Here is a 15,933-nt window from a genome sequence, read left to right as displayed (position 1 = left end):
TAGTCTATAATTTGTTTCTTGCTCTGCAGGATATAACAAAACAGGCCAGCTACTGTAGTTTTGACAAAAGTCCGATTTATTCACCGTCTATCCCCGTGCAAGGGATTTCCAGAAAAGGCGTTTGTGGCTGGTTATGCTTTAATTCCAATGTTAGCCACGTTGTGGCTTATTCGCCACGAAGTATATTAAACCACTTATGTTTGGGATTGTTCTTCCATAAGAAAGATTAGAAAAGTGGAGCTCTTTGAAGAGAGTAATCATTTCTTGTCATCTCAAACTATCTTTACTTGGTCATATTTCCAAGATTTAATGTAAATATTTGTGTGATAAAGCTAGTATTAAAATATCAATACATGCTTCAAGCTAAACTTGCATTTAGCATAATGTAACTAACTTTCTGTCTGTAAGCACTAGTTTTGGAAAGAGAGCTTTTAAATAATAAGTACAGTTGGTATTATAGATCAGTTTCTGGGTATAATTTCTCATATCTATATATTTTGTTTATTAACGCAAATAAATCCCTCATCATCTTCATACAGAGATGCTGTTCACTCCCCAGTGAGGCACTCTGTAATAGTGCTATAAATATTACATGCATTGCAGAGCAGAGTTATCCTGTTACATATATAGCTACAGTGTGCCTGTATGAGGCAGCATCAGTAATTGTGTCTGTGCAAAAACTGTGATTTAGTTAAGCAAAGTTAAGCTTGTACTTGACTAAAAAGATTCAGGTATCAGAAAACACAACAAGCTGAATAATTTTGAAAATGAAGAACTAGTGCTGAAAGCTCTTTTTTATATTAATAGGCTAAAAGCAGGTCATCTAGGTATAACTGTCTAGGTATTTGGTTGCGTCTCTTCAACAGAGACTGCGAGCACCTTTCAAATATTCTTGTCCTCTGTCAGAGTCTGACTTGGGCGTTGTTCTTTTTATTTGGCAGCTGCAAAAACTTCTCAGTCTGTCACAGATATTTGGCACAAACCAGGTCTTAACTAGATATATTCTCAGGCACAATAACTTGTTTAAGTTTATCTTGAATTTAGAAAACATGCCATTTTAGTGTTTTTGTTTCTCAGGAAATGTCAAAGTATCACGATTCCCTTCCAGTTGAATTAAAAAAAAAAAAATCAGAAATCCTGTAGAAAATAAGTGTTGCTTCCCAACTATATCGTTAACATGGACTCTGGATTTTTGCCTGTGTCTATTCTGTTGCATCTTTTCAACTTGCAGACTTTAATCAACTAAAATTATTGATTAATTACACTTCCAGCACTATTTAGATCACAATGCATTCTTAACATCATCTGACTAGTATTCCATGACACCTATTTTACTCCAAAACAGTATTTATCACTAATATCAGAAAAGGTTTGCAACATCAGGGCAACGGATGAAATTCCTGTTTGATTTCCAGCAGGAGCGTACAGATGTTTTGACAACATAAACTTTTTATGTAGGCATTGGTTAATGGTTAATTTGGGTCATTTTTTTCTGTTATAAACCAGAAAGGATTATTGAAGCGTAACTCAGTCAAACAGATTTTCCAGAGTTTGCTGTTGGAAAGGAGGATAGGATAGCCTTTAGTAAAAACACTACCTAGCCTTGCTGTAAGGATTTCCAGTGGTGGAAAGCTATTGAATTCCTTTGGCCTAAAATTCTAGCAGTTTTAGTTAACTGAACCGCTAAAAATCTGCGCCTTTCTCTTATCTGAGTTTGTCTCCCATCCCCAGCTGAGGATCTGGTTCTGCTGTTTCGCAGGCAGAACAGTGCAGCTGACTGGTTTTTTGTTTGCCGTGGAGCAGCATCAAAAACCGCCGGCAGTACTGCGGTGCAACTGTGACTAATGTTGCATACAGAGGCAAACCACGGCTCATGGCATTACACGTGACGACGCACCTTCCCACCAGAGCTGTTCAACCAGCAACGGCTGTTGCTCAGCTGTGACTTGGACATATCACCCTCCTACATCCCATCAAAAGTCAATTTTACCCCTATAGCACTGTGGCAGATTTCTATATATAATAGACTGGTTTCTTCTTTGTCACAGCCTTGTGCTATGCTGTGCCGTGATGTCCTTGTCCATCTTGGAGCCTGATCCCCTAGTCTGTACTAGAGTTCTTATATCTGAGGAGAAAAGAGAAGATACTGAAGGTTTTGGGTTTTTTTTTTTTCCTTTTTTGAGGGCCAGGATTAAGTATGTCCTGGCCTAGACTCAGAGGAAGGATAGCAGGGAACTGCCTTAGGTCTGATCCACTTTGACGTGCTCCCTCCCATCCACCAGCGCATGGCAGAAAGGTCTGGATTGTTGCATATAAGAAGATAAACACTTAATCACTTTTACCATAACTGTACACTTTCTGAAGTATAATCTCAGTTCTGGCTGGCTTTGCTTTATCCAGAAAAGCATTTTTTCCCTTCTCAAAGAAAAAAAGAAAGAAAAGAAAAATAAGAAAGAAAAACAAAAAAAAAACTCAAAACATACCCCCAAACCAAAAGAACCCGACAAAACAAAAACACAAGATGGATTTAATAGAAGGGAAAGGAGCAGAGAAAGACTGATGCCTGTATGTTTCCTAAGTTTCCAGAATCTTTCCTGACATGACGCTCAATACCAATAGTGAACTATAAACTGAGTTATACCTAAGGAACAAAAAATGTTTCTCAAAGCATAAGCATGTGAACCGGCTACTGCTGACTAAGCTGTGGTGTGCATTAACGCCACAGGTCTGCGGTTCTGCCGTTCCCCAAGTTTTTGCCAAATCCATGCCCAGTAGTTGCCATGGGGGAAAGGCTGCCTTCCTTCCCCGTACAGGCAGCAGCGAGTGGGGAGCTCTGCATGCTCTGTGAGCGTGTGCCCAGCCTACTCTGAGTGAGCGCAGACCTCAGCACTGAGAACTGGAAAATGACCTTTTTTGTGTGTGTAACAACTTCAGTTTAGTAGATTATTACCGAGTTGCATTTGTAGCGAAACTGATTTTTCATCTGTGAAGGCCAGATCCTTCTGTTCTTGTTGATTATGGTATTAGCAAGGAGACTGATGTTTTTAAGGAGGGCATTTGTTCATCTATTTGCCATATCTCATTGCTGGTGAGATTTTTAATCTTTTTTTTTTTTCTCCTAAATTTCCAGGCCTGCAGGTGGTCTCTATGGCATCGATAGTATGCCTGATCTACGCAAAAAAAAGCCAATTCCACTTGTCAGTGATCTGGTAAGAGATATATCTTCTGCCACAGATATAGTCATTGGTGCAAATGGCTTACTTTATGAGATATGATTATGTTCACTTGACACGTGCTAATGTTCATTCACCTTCCAGAAGTTGTAGGTTTCCTGTTAAATTAAATTAATCCTTAAAGTAAGGAGTTGAGTTGTGCTTGCAGAAATCTCTGTGAGAATGAGGGATGATTTGGTAGACTAAGGTCTTTTTAATGTTCCTTTTCCCTTTTTTCCAAACTGACTATTTGTAGGCCTGCATTATTCTTAAATGTTTTCCTAAAAATCACAAACTCTGGGGAAAGTTATTGTAGTGCCCGTGTTAGGTTTAGAAACTTACCAGAAGGTCAGAATTTCAGAGGATAGATAAACTGAGCATAAGTGCTTGGATTTTAAAAGTAATTTTCAATATTGCCAGTAGGCTTCTGTGCTGAGGAAGCACAAGAACCATACTAATAATGAGGACAAATTTCATGTACTTGTGTGATATGGTGAGATAAGGCTTCTGTTGGCTGCATGTTCAACACAAGCAGTGCATTTGCTCTTGGGAGAAATATTTTAAGAGCTGCAAGATCAAGGTTTCCATGTTCTGTAATTCCTCTGAAAAGATAACATACAACTCTCTCTGCCAACTAATGCATGGGAGGCCTGGTATGTGTTTTACTAACCGCTTATAGCTCTTAAGTCTCTGCAATGATGGCATTAACTTGTCTTACTTTCTTACTTCTTTTGTATGCTTTCACTCTCTCTCTCCACAGGCCATGGTAAGTGGAGTTAAAGATTATCCACCAAGTCTTAACCAGAAACAAAAACTATTTTACTGTATTTTCCCTCCACCGTTTTGCTTTTTATTTTGAACCTGCAGTGCATGCATATTCAGTACGCTGTCCTGCCACATCACTGATGGGAATGAACCTTTTCAGTCTGCCTTCAAGTAGCATGAATCAGGGCAGAGATGGAGGTTTCCATTAGGATTTGATGACTTCAGTGCAGATGTTGCTAGCTCTTACTTCCTTCTTGATTCGTGCGGTTGAATCAGGCTTGCTGAAGAAATCCTTTGGATGCCAGTGTTAGGTGCTGCAAAGGCAGTCACCTATGGTGCACACAGCTGCAGAACTTAGCACTGATGTGATGTGAAGGAGGCAGTTTTGGGTGGGGGAGGAATGCTGTTCATTGTATTCAGTGATGCCCGGTGAATGTGACACGCTGCACATTCAAACGTGATTCTTACCCACCCTCTGTTCTCTTTCACTCTGTTTATTTGTATCCCTTTCACTGTCACATTTGGGAGTGTTGGATATGTTATAAAACTGATGAAATAATCTCCTTTTGTTTATGAATAAAGTTAAATATAGAGGAGCGATCCCACATAATGACCTTAGGCAATAGCAGTGCTACTGTTGCTACTAGAAAATAGAAGTGGAGATGTGAACACTGTTTTTGTCTACGATTAGTACAGAGAAACAAAATAAAAATCTCCTAGAGTAAGATGGGTTGTGAACAGGTGGAAACAAGCTGATGACCTTTCAGAGTATGCTTTTGACTCTTCTGGTATGTGGGCTACCATCATTTAAGAAACCAACTTGAATGTAATAGATTGCTGATTTGGTATCATTTTGGAGTGACAGGTTCTGCCCTTGCTCACCTCTCTGTGCATGTATTGCCAAAGCATTTCTGAATATTGCTGGTGAATAGCAAACTTTCTCCTTTCTTAGTCACTGGTGCAGTCCCGGAAAGCCGGAATTACCTCAGCAATGGCCACTAGAACATCTCTCAAGGATGAAGAGCTGGTAAGTGGGAGGTTTGCTTGGCTCGTGATAACTTTTAGTAAGCAAATTGAAGGAGCTTGGCTCTCTGGGGTGTAGTGCCCGCTTCACAGATGTCTAAAAATATAGATGCAAAGCTTCTTATTTAATTTGTTTAAAGAAACCAAACATACTTTAAAAAAAAAAAAACATTTAATGTGTCAAATGCAATCCTGAAAATAGCACAAAAGGAAGTGATAAGATTCTGTCTACCATAAGAGATACTGTGTGGAACTTGCTTTATGCAAGGTACTCCTTGTCCACAAACCTTAGTTCTTTCCTCTCCCATTTTTTTTTTTTAAATATCTGCAAAATCATTTTTGAAGCAGTGTTCTCTGCTGCCACTTGTAAAAGTTTGCTAGACTTGGCTACCTCAGAAGCGTGGATTTATCATGCTGCTCATGCATTTTCTCTTAAAAGTCATATGATAACCAGTGAAAACGGATTCAGTCACCTTTCTGAACGTTTCTTCATGTGTTCTTGTGTTTTAGAAATCCCACGTTTATAAGAAGACTTTGCAAGCCTTAATTTACCCCATCTCCTGTACAACCCCACACAACTTTGAAGTGTGGACTGCCACCACTCCTACCTACTGCTATGAGTGTGAAGGGCTATTGTGGGGCATTGCACGGCAGGGAATGCGCTGTGCTGAATGTGGAGTCAAGTGCCATGAGAAGTGCCAAGACTTGCTCAACGCTGACTGCTTACAGAGTGAGTAGTGACTTTGCTGTGCTCCCTCTTGAGAGGTGCAGTGGAGCGTGGTCCTTCCAAAGGTGTTTCTACACCTTTTCTGGCTGCATACATGATACTTCAGTGATGAGCAAAGATGCTTTTATTAAAGTGACTACAGATTTTCTGAAAAGGTGACATTGGGCTAAAACTGTCCCGTTCACTCTGTGGACACAGGCAGCTCCACTGACACAGAAAAACTTGTTTGCAAGACTGTGCTTGATGTGCTTTTTAAAAAAAAAAAAAAAAAGTTTAATTCTCGGCTGTGTCACATCTATTTGTTTTTTGGGTTTGACCTGTGTAACATGTTTAATCTCTCTCTGTGTCAGCTCAGGTGGGATGTTTAGCGTATCCAGCACAGATGAGAGGGAATGGGCTGGATGGATAGGGTCCTGGGTTGAATGTTCTGACTTCTCTTCGGTCGGTCCTGTCCTGGAATCCCAGGCAAATTGCTTGTTTTTACCATCAGCTCATTTTGCTGTAGATTTTAAGATCTTCAGAGCAACACTGGGTTCCTGGTGATGGGATAGCAATCATGGACTTAGCTCAGATTCTCTGTACCAAGTGTAGACTGGTAAGGCATTTTGCCTTTAAATAGGAGAGCCTTGTGGCTGAATCACCTTAGAGACTTAGGGCTGAGTCAGCATAGATGATGGGTGAGACAGGAAGGTGTCGTTTGAGCATATGGGCAGTATCTCATCTTCCTAGTAACGCTGCAGTTTATTTTGTTGTTTCTGCAGCGTTCAAAACCTAAGCCCTCCCTTCAAAGAAGGCAAAGAGCTGTGAGCTTGCAGAATGAATGAGACCTAACACAGGCAATAGAGATGTTTAAAAGAATTTGATTAAAAATGAAAAGAAAAATATTAATTTGATAGGCACCTTGCTTAGCCAGATTATTTTTATTTGCTTGTAAAACAGTTTCCTGATTTGGTCTCTAGTTTATATTAATACTTGAGAGCAAAATATGTTAGTCTAAATGGAATGCAAGTTTCTACCATGCATGTTAAATCTTGGGTAGGACCCATTTCTCTCGATTTTCTTCCTGTCCCAGATTGATAGAGTAAGTCTACGTAATAGGAAAAGTTTGTGAAGTATATACCAGGTTGTTGCAAATTATGGTAATAGGAGTCTGAATAATCAAATCTTGTACCTGCCTCCGACTTTAGTTGGGAAAGTTAGGCTGGATGATCCAGCAAGGGATACCAGTGAATCATAGGTCACCAGTTTCATAGGGTTTATCTTGACACCTCAAACAGACGTTCTTTATACTTTTATTTCTCATGTGTGCAGGGTTTTAAAGAAGTCGCGGTTAGGACTGGGGCCATTTGCAATGACTGACTTACATTTCACCAGTATCAGCCGTGTCTGAAAAATATCTGTTCCTCAGTTGCTTAGGATTTATTTGATTTGCCTTCAAGGGCCGTAAGGTGATCTTTACAGTTTGTAGTGTTTGAGGGATTGCATCATTGATAACTTGGCTTTGTTGTGACCATTTGGAGCCTAAGCAAAGGGCTTCTGGATTTCCTTTGGTTCAGGAGAATGAAATTAAGCCATAATTCAGGTTTCTGACAAAATTGGATATAGAAGATCACTCAGACTCAGGAAAACTTTGTTAGTTTTGGGTTTCTGGAGTCGCCAGAGCCCTCTGCTACCTGGGGATTTTCAATATTTGAGATGAAAAGGTGCTGATATGTGCATCCAGGTTTGTTTCAGATGCATGTCGAAGATACAGTCATGTTCCCTTTGGAGCTGTAATATCTCAGTATGGCAAAATGATATGGAGAGCAGAGGAAAACTAGGTTTGCACTAGGAGCCGTGAGGAAATAGATACAATTTAGCTGTGCAGAGCAGAGGTAACGAAGTCAAAAACAGTAGAAGGAAAACTAAATTTCAGAACTAGCTGATGACTAAGAGGGGATGTATTCCTTCAGAGGGCAGCTCTGGCCATCCGTGTGCAAGAAGGCTTACTTTAAACTGGGGTGCGTACTGAAAGGGGTGCAGTGGTAATGGGGGAAGTGTGGACTGTTTCAAGAGGAAGATAGGAGTTTGCTTGTTCATCTTTCAAAAGAGAGGCTTGAAAGGGTGAGATGGGAGGACGGCAGGACTGGTGCTATTTCAGGAAGCTAAGAATGGCCATATTAGGTCTGTTCCAATATGGGATTTCTAAAGCGATGTTGTGGAGCCCTAGGCAGAGGTGTACGACATGCAGTGTAGAGCTCCTACATCTCTGGCTTGCTCTCCCAGCTTACAGCTGTCCCTGGCTTGAGGACTTTCCAAGTAGTAGATGCTATATTCAGTAACCAGCAGTGATGGCTCTGTGAATTGGTCTAATCCATCTTTGAACTTGTTTATGCTTGAAGTATATTGAGGAAGTGGAACATAGACAGCACGGAGGGCAGTGGTCTGTTTAATCCTAATGTTTGCAAAAGAAAAAAAAATGGAATAAATTTGCTGTAAGAAAATTAAGGCTGGAAGCTAGAAGATGGCTTTAATGGTGAGAGCAGGAGTCTCTGGAACAGCCTCATAAGAGCATAATCTCTGTCTGGAGTTGAATCGGTTTGTGCAATGGGTTCTGGGATGTGGTGATGACAGTAGTCTGTGTTTTTTCTGTAGAGTAGAAGTAACAACTGGAAACAGCACTGCTTTTCGTGTCTAGCAAAGCACCAGATAAGAACTTATTTTATTCATGGGATTGCAGATATTTGCTTTGCACATTTCCTTTCAAATGTGAACACAAGATATTCCAGCACGCAGCCTTGAAGGTAAGGAGAGGAAGAAACTGAGAGTGCTCTGGACTCAAAACTCATGAAGCACATATAAAGGCAAAACTTCACTTACTGAGTTGTTTGAAAGTTTGCCCAGTATCAGAGCAGGGAAGATCCAGAGACTGTGAGCTGGGGCTCTAAAGGTAGCCAGTGTGAGCATGGCAGGTATTGTATCTGGGGTGGAGACAGGACAGGAATTGGAGTTGGGTACTATGTAGTTAAAAGACGGAAGAGTCAGGGGAAAGATAGTCCTAGGAGATTAAGACGGTGGGGCCAATGTGTGGATGTGCTGCTGGGGTGGGAAAGCAGTTGTTATTGATACTGAAAATCTCTTTAAAGGCTTTTTCAGAAATTTGTGTTCTTTGCTTCGGCGTGTTCATGCTAAAATTCTTCTAACTGGAACCTGCAAGGCCAGAAGAAAATGGAAAAATTAAATTAATTTTTATGTATGTTTGAAGAACATAGACTCTGCTTGAGGAATGAGAAAAAGGAACTTCTGGGAAGAAAAGCAATAGTTTAGAGATCCAGTAAATCTGAGACTAAATTTTTTTTGTTTATTAAACTCAGGAGGGGGTTTCTTCCCAGCAGAGAAGTCTTATTATTGCTGGCAGTATAAAAAAGCATCTTCTCACATTGCATCTTCACTTAAGTCTATGCAAGTCTTCCAGAAAATGTTACATTGGAGTAAATGAATTTTCAGGCTGGTAAGAAATAAATCCCGTCAGTTATGCCTTGATGTCTCAGGACATATCTTCATTCAAGTGTATATAAGTCTTCCAGAAAATCTTGCACTGAAGTAAAGAATGTTCAGGATGGTCACAAATAAAATTCCATTGATTATGCCTTGAAAGTTTGGGTAGATGCTTGATGTTCTATTCCTTAGATAGAGTCAGGATGTGATGTTAATCTTCTACACTCCAGTGACTTTCTCTAGGAAGTAACAAGATCTCTTTCCCCAAGTCTATTAGAGTTAAGCTCAGTTATTTCTTCTGAGGGAGTTTTTCTCACTCTCTGTATTTTAAGAATCTGAGTATCTGATAGAGTCAACAAATGTGTGGGACTGTAGTGACAAAATACTCAAATTCAGCACTGCTTTGTTGCAATTTGAAACAAAATCCATTTGGGTAAAATTGCGCACTATTTCTGTATTGAAGCCAATTTTCTCATCAATTTATGTTTGTGAGACTGCTTCAAAACATTAGTTGTCTAGGATGCAATTAAGAATGTATTTGCAATATATTTCCTGCTCCAGGAAGCATTGCACCCAAGATAGGACACCCAGCCGAGAGGAAGGATGGGAAACTTTTATCTAAAATTTACTTAATAAAAGCAAAACTTGCAACTTTCAGCCTAGCAGCTTAGGGTTCAGCAGTTTTTTGTTTGGTCTCCAATATTGTGTGATGGGTCATGGCTTACATGTCAGTTCAGGAATGCTGTTCCCTGAATTGGCGATGTTTGAAGTGCACTAAGCCTGAATTACTTGTGGCATGTGTAGTGCAACCATCTGGTTTATGGCTCTGTTGGCACTAGGTTGTTGCTCCGAGAGTATTAAAAAGTCTGAGTTTCTGTATAGCAGAAATTTATAAGATGTTATTGTGGTGATGAGGCACTAACCTTTTTATTTTAAGGTCATAAATACTTGCTCAAGGTCAGATGCTCTCTTTTTAGCCTTTGGCGATTCTTGGGAGTAGTTGAAATTTCCCCTGTGGTGTTCTAATCCTTTCTCTCCAAGTGAATGGAGGGATGTTCCTGGGAATCCACAGAGCGGGCAAGCTTTTGGAAAAAGGGTACCTTTATTCTTGCCCTGAGCACCAGTATAATACTAACTAGAGGACAATGAGTGAGCAAAGCTGGTGTTAAGGGAAGAGTAAAGCTGAGGATGGATGTAGGATGCAAAGAAGCAGATGCAGAGAAGTAGGTATAGCAGAATTATGAAGAGTGTGGAAAGAAGGGCATTATGATAGCAAGATCATAGCAAAAGGGGCTTGCACAGTTCTAGGCTAGCTTTTGAGAAACAATAGTATTCTGCTTCTGCAGGTGTTCATCTTGTTTTTCTGTAATGTTACTAATCTGGTGGATTACAATCAAACCTGAGGAAAGATATAGCCCTGGGATATCCAAGTCTGGTTCCTTGGAGCTCTTGAAAATGAAGAATTGAGATCTCAAGCCTGAAACTGCTGTTGAACAGGAAATCTGTGTTGTGTGTGATTAGCCATATGTCTTTGCCTAATGCATCTGAAAGGATTTTCGTTCTTTATGGCGTGCTGGAGTCACAAACCTGCAGAACTTCGTGCGAGGTATCACAGCTGCTTTGTTGGATGCTCTTCTTGGCACTGTTTTGGCCCCTGGGACTTTGGTTTACTTCTGGAGCTCTTCAGAGAGCGTTCTGGCTCAGGACTTGAAGTCAGTTACCTTTGCGGCTTTTTACATGAGAAACTTTTGTGTGTTACACTCTGAACAGGTTGCAGTCGCAGAGGCTGAAGGTGGACTTAGTAAGACAGATAAGTCAGTCCTGTGATGAACATCTTGACTTTTGTGTTGAATGATGATTAAAGCACCATGGTGATGAATACTTGTTTGCTTCCAGAATCCTGTACGGGAAAATATTTGCACAGAAGGAGGAAGGATACCTTTATTTGAAACTTGAATATCTATTTTAAGTTTCAGGAATATAGAATTTCTAAGCATTATCCGCCTACTGAGCAGCTGTCTTCTATCCTGCCAATGTTGCTTTCTTGACTTTTTCCTGTTAGAGCATAAGGTAGCAGCAGTGGCAGTTTACTAATAGCTGTATCAATACCAGTCTCAATATAGTCTTATTTCCTTTCTGTTTCCAGTCATAAATTGACTCATGATTCATTTCTAGAGAGGAAGAGATAAGGAAAGCCCAGTACCATTCATATGATGCTGTATATTCCTGTACACGGTACTTGGATATTCTTTAGCCTTTCTGTAGTCATTTACAGAACTACTTGAAAAGCTGAACCTTTACACTGCCTGAAATCACCTTTTTGCAGCTGAGTGAAAAAAAAAAAAATCTCAAGTCCACCAACACGACAAGCACTCTCTGCCTTCCAGTGTAGTGATGTGCTTTGGGTGTCTATCCCATGCATTACAGGTGATTAATCCCCTGATGATATTTATTTTAGAAACCATGGAGATTTTGTACCAACAAGCAGGTGTTAAAATGAGGAAAGGGTGTATTGTTATGACAGAGAGTTTGTCTGTTCTTTACTCTGTTAGTCTGTATTGTTAATTAGGCTGCCTGTTTGTTTGGTCCTGGCTTTTGTGCTCTGGGTCCAGTATAACCTCTGCAGGGAGAGGAGGAACCTTCCCAGGGGAGGAATAACCAAATCCTCTTCCCTGGGCAAACGATCTGGGCAGAGTAGGGGAGCAGCATGGATGGGGACAGGGGGTTACCTGGGAAAGTCGTGAAGCAGAGCCTTTGAGGTGACAAAAGTGGGCGCTCTCCGAGGGTCTATGTTGCAGTGACTGCGTGTGCCGCAGTCCAGGTGGCCACAGACGGCTGCCAGCCTTAGAGTGAGCCTGGATGAGTGACCCCATTCTGCAAGGTTTCTGGATTGGGGGGCTATTAAGCATCTTTTTAATTGGGATTCCTCCAGTTGCCCAAGTTTGTGTCCTGAAGCTGCTTTGGTGCCTCTGGAGCGCTTGCATTAATACAATAATATGGACCATGCCACTTCAAAAATACAGTAAGTTGGGGCCCATCTCGATGATGAACAGCAAAACATTTATATCTGCCAGCTGCCTGGCTACTAATTTCTTCAGAAAATGACTCTGAACTAGAGCACTCCCACTCGTGCATGACATGAGCTCTTAATGTTTAAATTTGTTTCTTAATTTTTATAAAATCCAAAAGGGCAGGGCAGGGTTTGTTTCTTTGGCTCACTATGGATTTCAGAATTCCAGCAAGGAAATGCAAAATGTTCAATTTGGCCTCTCCCGATTTTCCAGTAATTTTTTGTAGCTGTGTATGCACTAAGTAGAGTCCACCTCAGTCCCCAGAAGGCCTAAAGCTGAATAGCACTTATCTGAAGTTCAAAGTATAGCCCTAGTATCATTTCACTTTTGTAGTCCTTTAACAAATGCTGAGTCTACAATGAGATGGTTGTCTTACACAAGACATCGCTTTGCGTGGTGCTCACTCGTGTTCACCAATGAGTGGAGACAGCTGGGACTGCGTAATTAATTCCAGTATTTTAATTTCGTTTCATCTTAAGCCAACAATAGGAAACTCTGGGGCCTTTTCTCAGATGCCTTTTATTGTACTAAATGGAATACTGAACATAGAGCCTCTAGCAAGTAAAATGAAAAATAATTATCAGGTGAGGCGAAGTTATGGCCTGTTTTAGAGCCAGGTCTTTAATAACATGCCTTGGTATGCAGTATCTTTAATAAACTTCTGAAACTTCAGCTATCACAGTCTGTTCCAGATTGCATTTTTATTCTTTTCGATTTGGATGGCGGAAGTTATAATTGAGTTTTGTTTCTTTATTGAAGTGAATTTAACAACGGTTAAAGGCGTTAGATTGACAGTCCTGGAAATGGATGTCTTTAGGCAGCGTTAATCACTGAGCACCCTGTTGAGCCTGCTAACAAGACTGCCTGTTAAGTTGTGCTGCTGGGGGTCCTTTTTGAGCGTGCACTTGTTTCACAGAACTTTATTCGTATCCAGACACCAACTGCTGGAACTGTTTCATATGCAAAATTGTAATGCCTTATATTAAGGTGTTCCCGATATCATCTTTGCCAACTTCTTTCAGAGGCAAGCAGTTTTAGGTATCTTCATGATTTGATGGCTGCCTTTGCACAGACTTGCACACCTGCTTTAATGCATATTTTTACAGAACATTTCTCTAAGACAAAAGAATATTTTAATTAAGCTGTCCCAGGGAAAAACAAACAAACAAACCAAAATAAAAAAGCATATTAAACGAAACCAAAATGCGATGGTTGAATACATTCACAGGATTTTTGTCCTGGTTTCACTCAATCTGATTTAACATCACAATTTTAACTGCAGACAGTGTAGAGAGACTGTGTGTAGTCTTGGATTTTTGTTTTTCCTTTCACACTCTGGTTTATCTGCCTTGTTAGTTCGTGTCAGTGCTTTCAGTAACGTATGCCTCGTATCCGACCCGATAGTCTGTGGCTGAAATCTGCCAGTGAACGTGACCAGCATAATTTAATAGGGAATAGTTAGTGGTGGGAGCGTTCTTATCTCATCATTATATGAACTTTTTAATGTTCTAAGAGATATACAGATGACCAAAGTCCTCGATTTTCTAGTTACCTATGAAGTACAGACCCCTAGTCTGGCTTTTGTTTCCAGTGGCTGGTTACTGTACTAGCACCTCTATCTCATGATGGTCTGTATTGTTAACTTTTGAATTTGCTGTCTTATATGTTACATTTACTATAGCTGCACAATTCTAAGAATGGTTTTTTTGTTTTGGGCTTCTTACAAGTTGATAAAATAGAGTGGGCTCCAGGGAGGCACTTCAGATGCCTCCAGCTAATGCCTGATCCAAGCAGATGGTTCTAGGCAGAAGAAATGGGCGTACACTGGGCAGTGAGTCTGTGCTCCACCTGTGGAGGTGTGTGGAGCCTATCAGTTGGAAATGCTGTGCACTCGGGTCCATCTGAACTCCTACTCTTCCCTGGTCCTTAGGTGCAGCCTTCAGACAATCTCATAGATGCAATTGGATATGAAAGACCTACGTCCTCTTCTTACCACTTCCCCAAGCGGAGTTTTATTTATTCAAAGCAAGTTCATGAGAGGAGGGGCATGCTAATGTCTGCTGTTACAATGAGAACCTGATTTCTGGGTCTTTCTCAGTTTGCGTGATTCTGATGAGCATTTTGTACTTCCTGGTGCACAGGAGCAGCAGAGAAGAGCTCAAAACATGGGGCAGAAGACCGAACCCAGAATTTCATCATGGCCATGAAGGATCGCATGAAGATCCGGGAGCGAAACAAGCCAGAGATCTTTGACTTGATCAGAGATGTGTTCTCTGAGAGCAAACTGACACATGCTCAGCAGATGAAGACAGTGAAGCAGAGCGTGCTTGATGGTACCTCAAAATGGTCAGCAAAGATCACGATCACGGGTGAGTGAGGGGAGGCACGGGTTCTCTTGACCTCACTTGGGAGCCTAAGGTGAAAGGGAGTCGGGGTACAACTCGAGAGAATGGAGAAGAAAAGCATCTGCTCTGAACTGTGTGTCTTTCTGCTCAGTGTGTAAGAAGCAGAGGGAGATGCACTTCCTGCCCCAGGCACTGTAATGCACTGTGAGCTGAGGCTCAGCAGAAATGGTATCCCTCTTTCTGTGGGCGTTCTGAGCTGCCACTGCATGTGGCGGGCAGACACGTTGTCTTACTGGAGGGTGGCGGTAACGCTTTTCTTTTCTTTACAGTGGTGTGTGCTCAGGGTCTGCAGGCCAAAGACAAGACTGGGTCCAGCGATCCATACGTAACTGTTCAAGTGGGCAAAACAAAGAAGAGGACAAAAACAATTTTTGGGAACCTGAACCCTATCTGGGAAGAGAAGTTCTATTTGTGAGTGCTCTACCAAGGGCTCTCACCCCTCTTCTGCCTTTCTGTATGATCTCTACTTCTACACTTACCCCTTCTGTATCAGCATGCATTCCCACACCACCTATCATGTATGATGCTTTCATTTGTCCTCAGCATAGTGTGTGTGTCTGGAGGCCTGATGACTTTAACAGTATGCATGGTGCATACCTGCCCATGTCATTTTTCCTACTTGTTATGTGTATCTAAAAAATTTATCTGCTTTGTGAATGTCTTTATATTGCTGTTTCTAGAGAAATATAAAGGAAAATCTTTAACTGGGAGACTCTTGTTCATGCACAGTAGATGTGCATTGAAAATTCTTTGAAGTATAGAAGAGTAAAGTTTGCACAAAAGATTATGCAAGCTGCCTGTGACCTACTGCTTGTGTTGGTGTTTGACCAAATTTGTGAGCTCAGATTAGAGGTAGAGGATTGTCTGTCACTTGTCTGTGAAGATAGCGAGCTCCCCCTTAATTCTGGAAAACCAGTGTAACAATAACTTGAGGGATTTTTCGCTTTCAAAATGAGCAACGTATGGGCATCTGAATCAAAAATAAAGGCTAGAAGTACAAATTCTTAGATAACAAATAAGCTCAGAAGGCTGAAGAGGGTTTTGTTCCATCATACTTCTATAAGTAAATAGTAGCATCAATTTATCATCAAACTTGTTGTAATTCAAAATGGAGACATGAAATCCAAGAAGCAAGTAGCTTCTGAAGATTCTGGGTGATTTCTTGCACCCATCTTTGTTTCCTTCAGTGTGTCAGCACTTCTGTTGTACTTCATCTCGCTCTCATTTTTCTTTTCCCTCATTTTTTCCTGAAC

The 15,933-nt window shown here is 40.9% G+C and overlaps 1 protein-coding gene across 4 annotated transcripts in view; it reads left to right on the top strand.

The window, feature by feature from the left end:
• Positions 1-15,933, top strand: part of LOC138064576 (protein unc-13 homolog B-like) — a 217,775-nt gene that overhangs the window by 125,915 nt on the left and 75,927 nt on the right. For all 4 annotated transcript variants that reach the window (XM_068927825.1, XM_068927824.1, XM_068927823.1 and 1 more), the window contains 5 exons: positions 3,131-3,209; positions 4,930-5,004; positions 5,511-5,730; positions 14,417-14,644; positions 14,950-15,091. In XM_068927825.1, the coding sequence (XP_068783926.1) occupies positions 3,131-3,209; positions 4,930-5,004; positions 5,511-5,730; positions 14,417-14,644; positions 14,950-15,091 (744 nt within the window). The remainder of the gene's footprint in view (positions 1-3,130; positions 3,210-4,929; positions 5,005-5,510; positions 5,731-14,416; positions 14,645-14,949; positions 15,092-15,933) is intronic.

The sequence above is a fragment of the Struthio camelus genome, chromosome Z, assembly GCF_040807025.1.
Source record: "Struthio camelus isolate bStrCam1 chromosome Z, bStrCam1.hap1, whole genome shotgun sequence".
NCBI lineage: Eukaryota > Metazoa > Chordata > Aves > Struthioniformes > Struthionidae > Struthio > Struthio camelus.
This window is presented reverse-complemented; position numbering and strand designations above follow the sequence as displayed.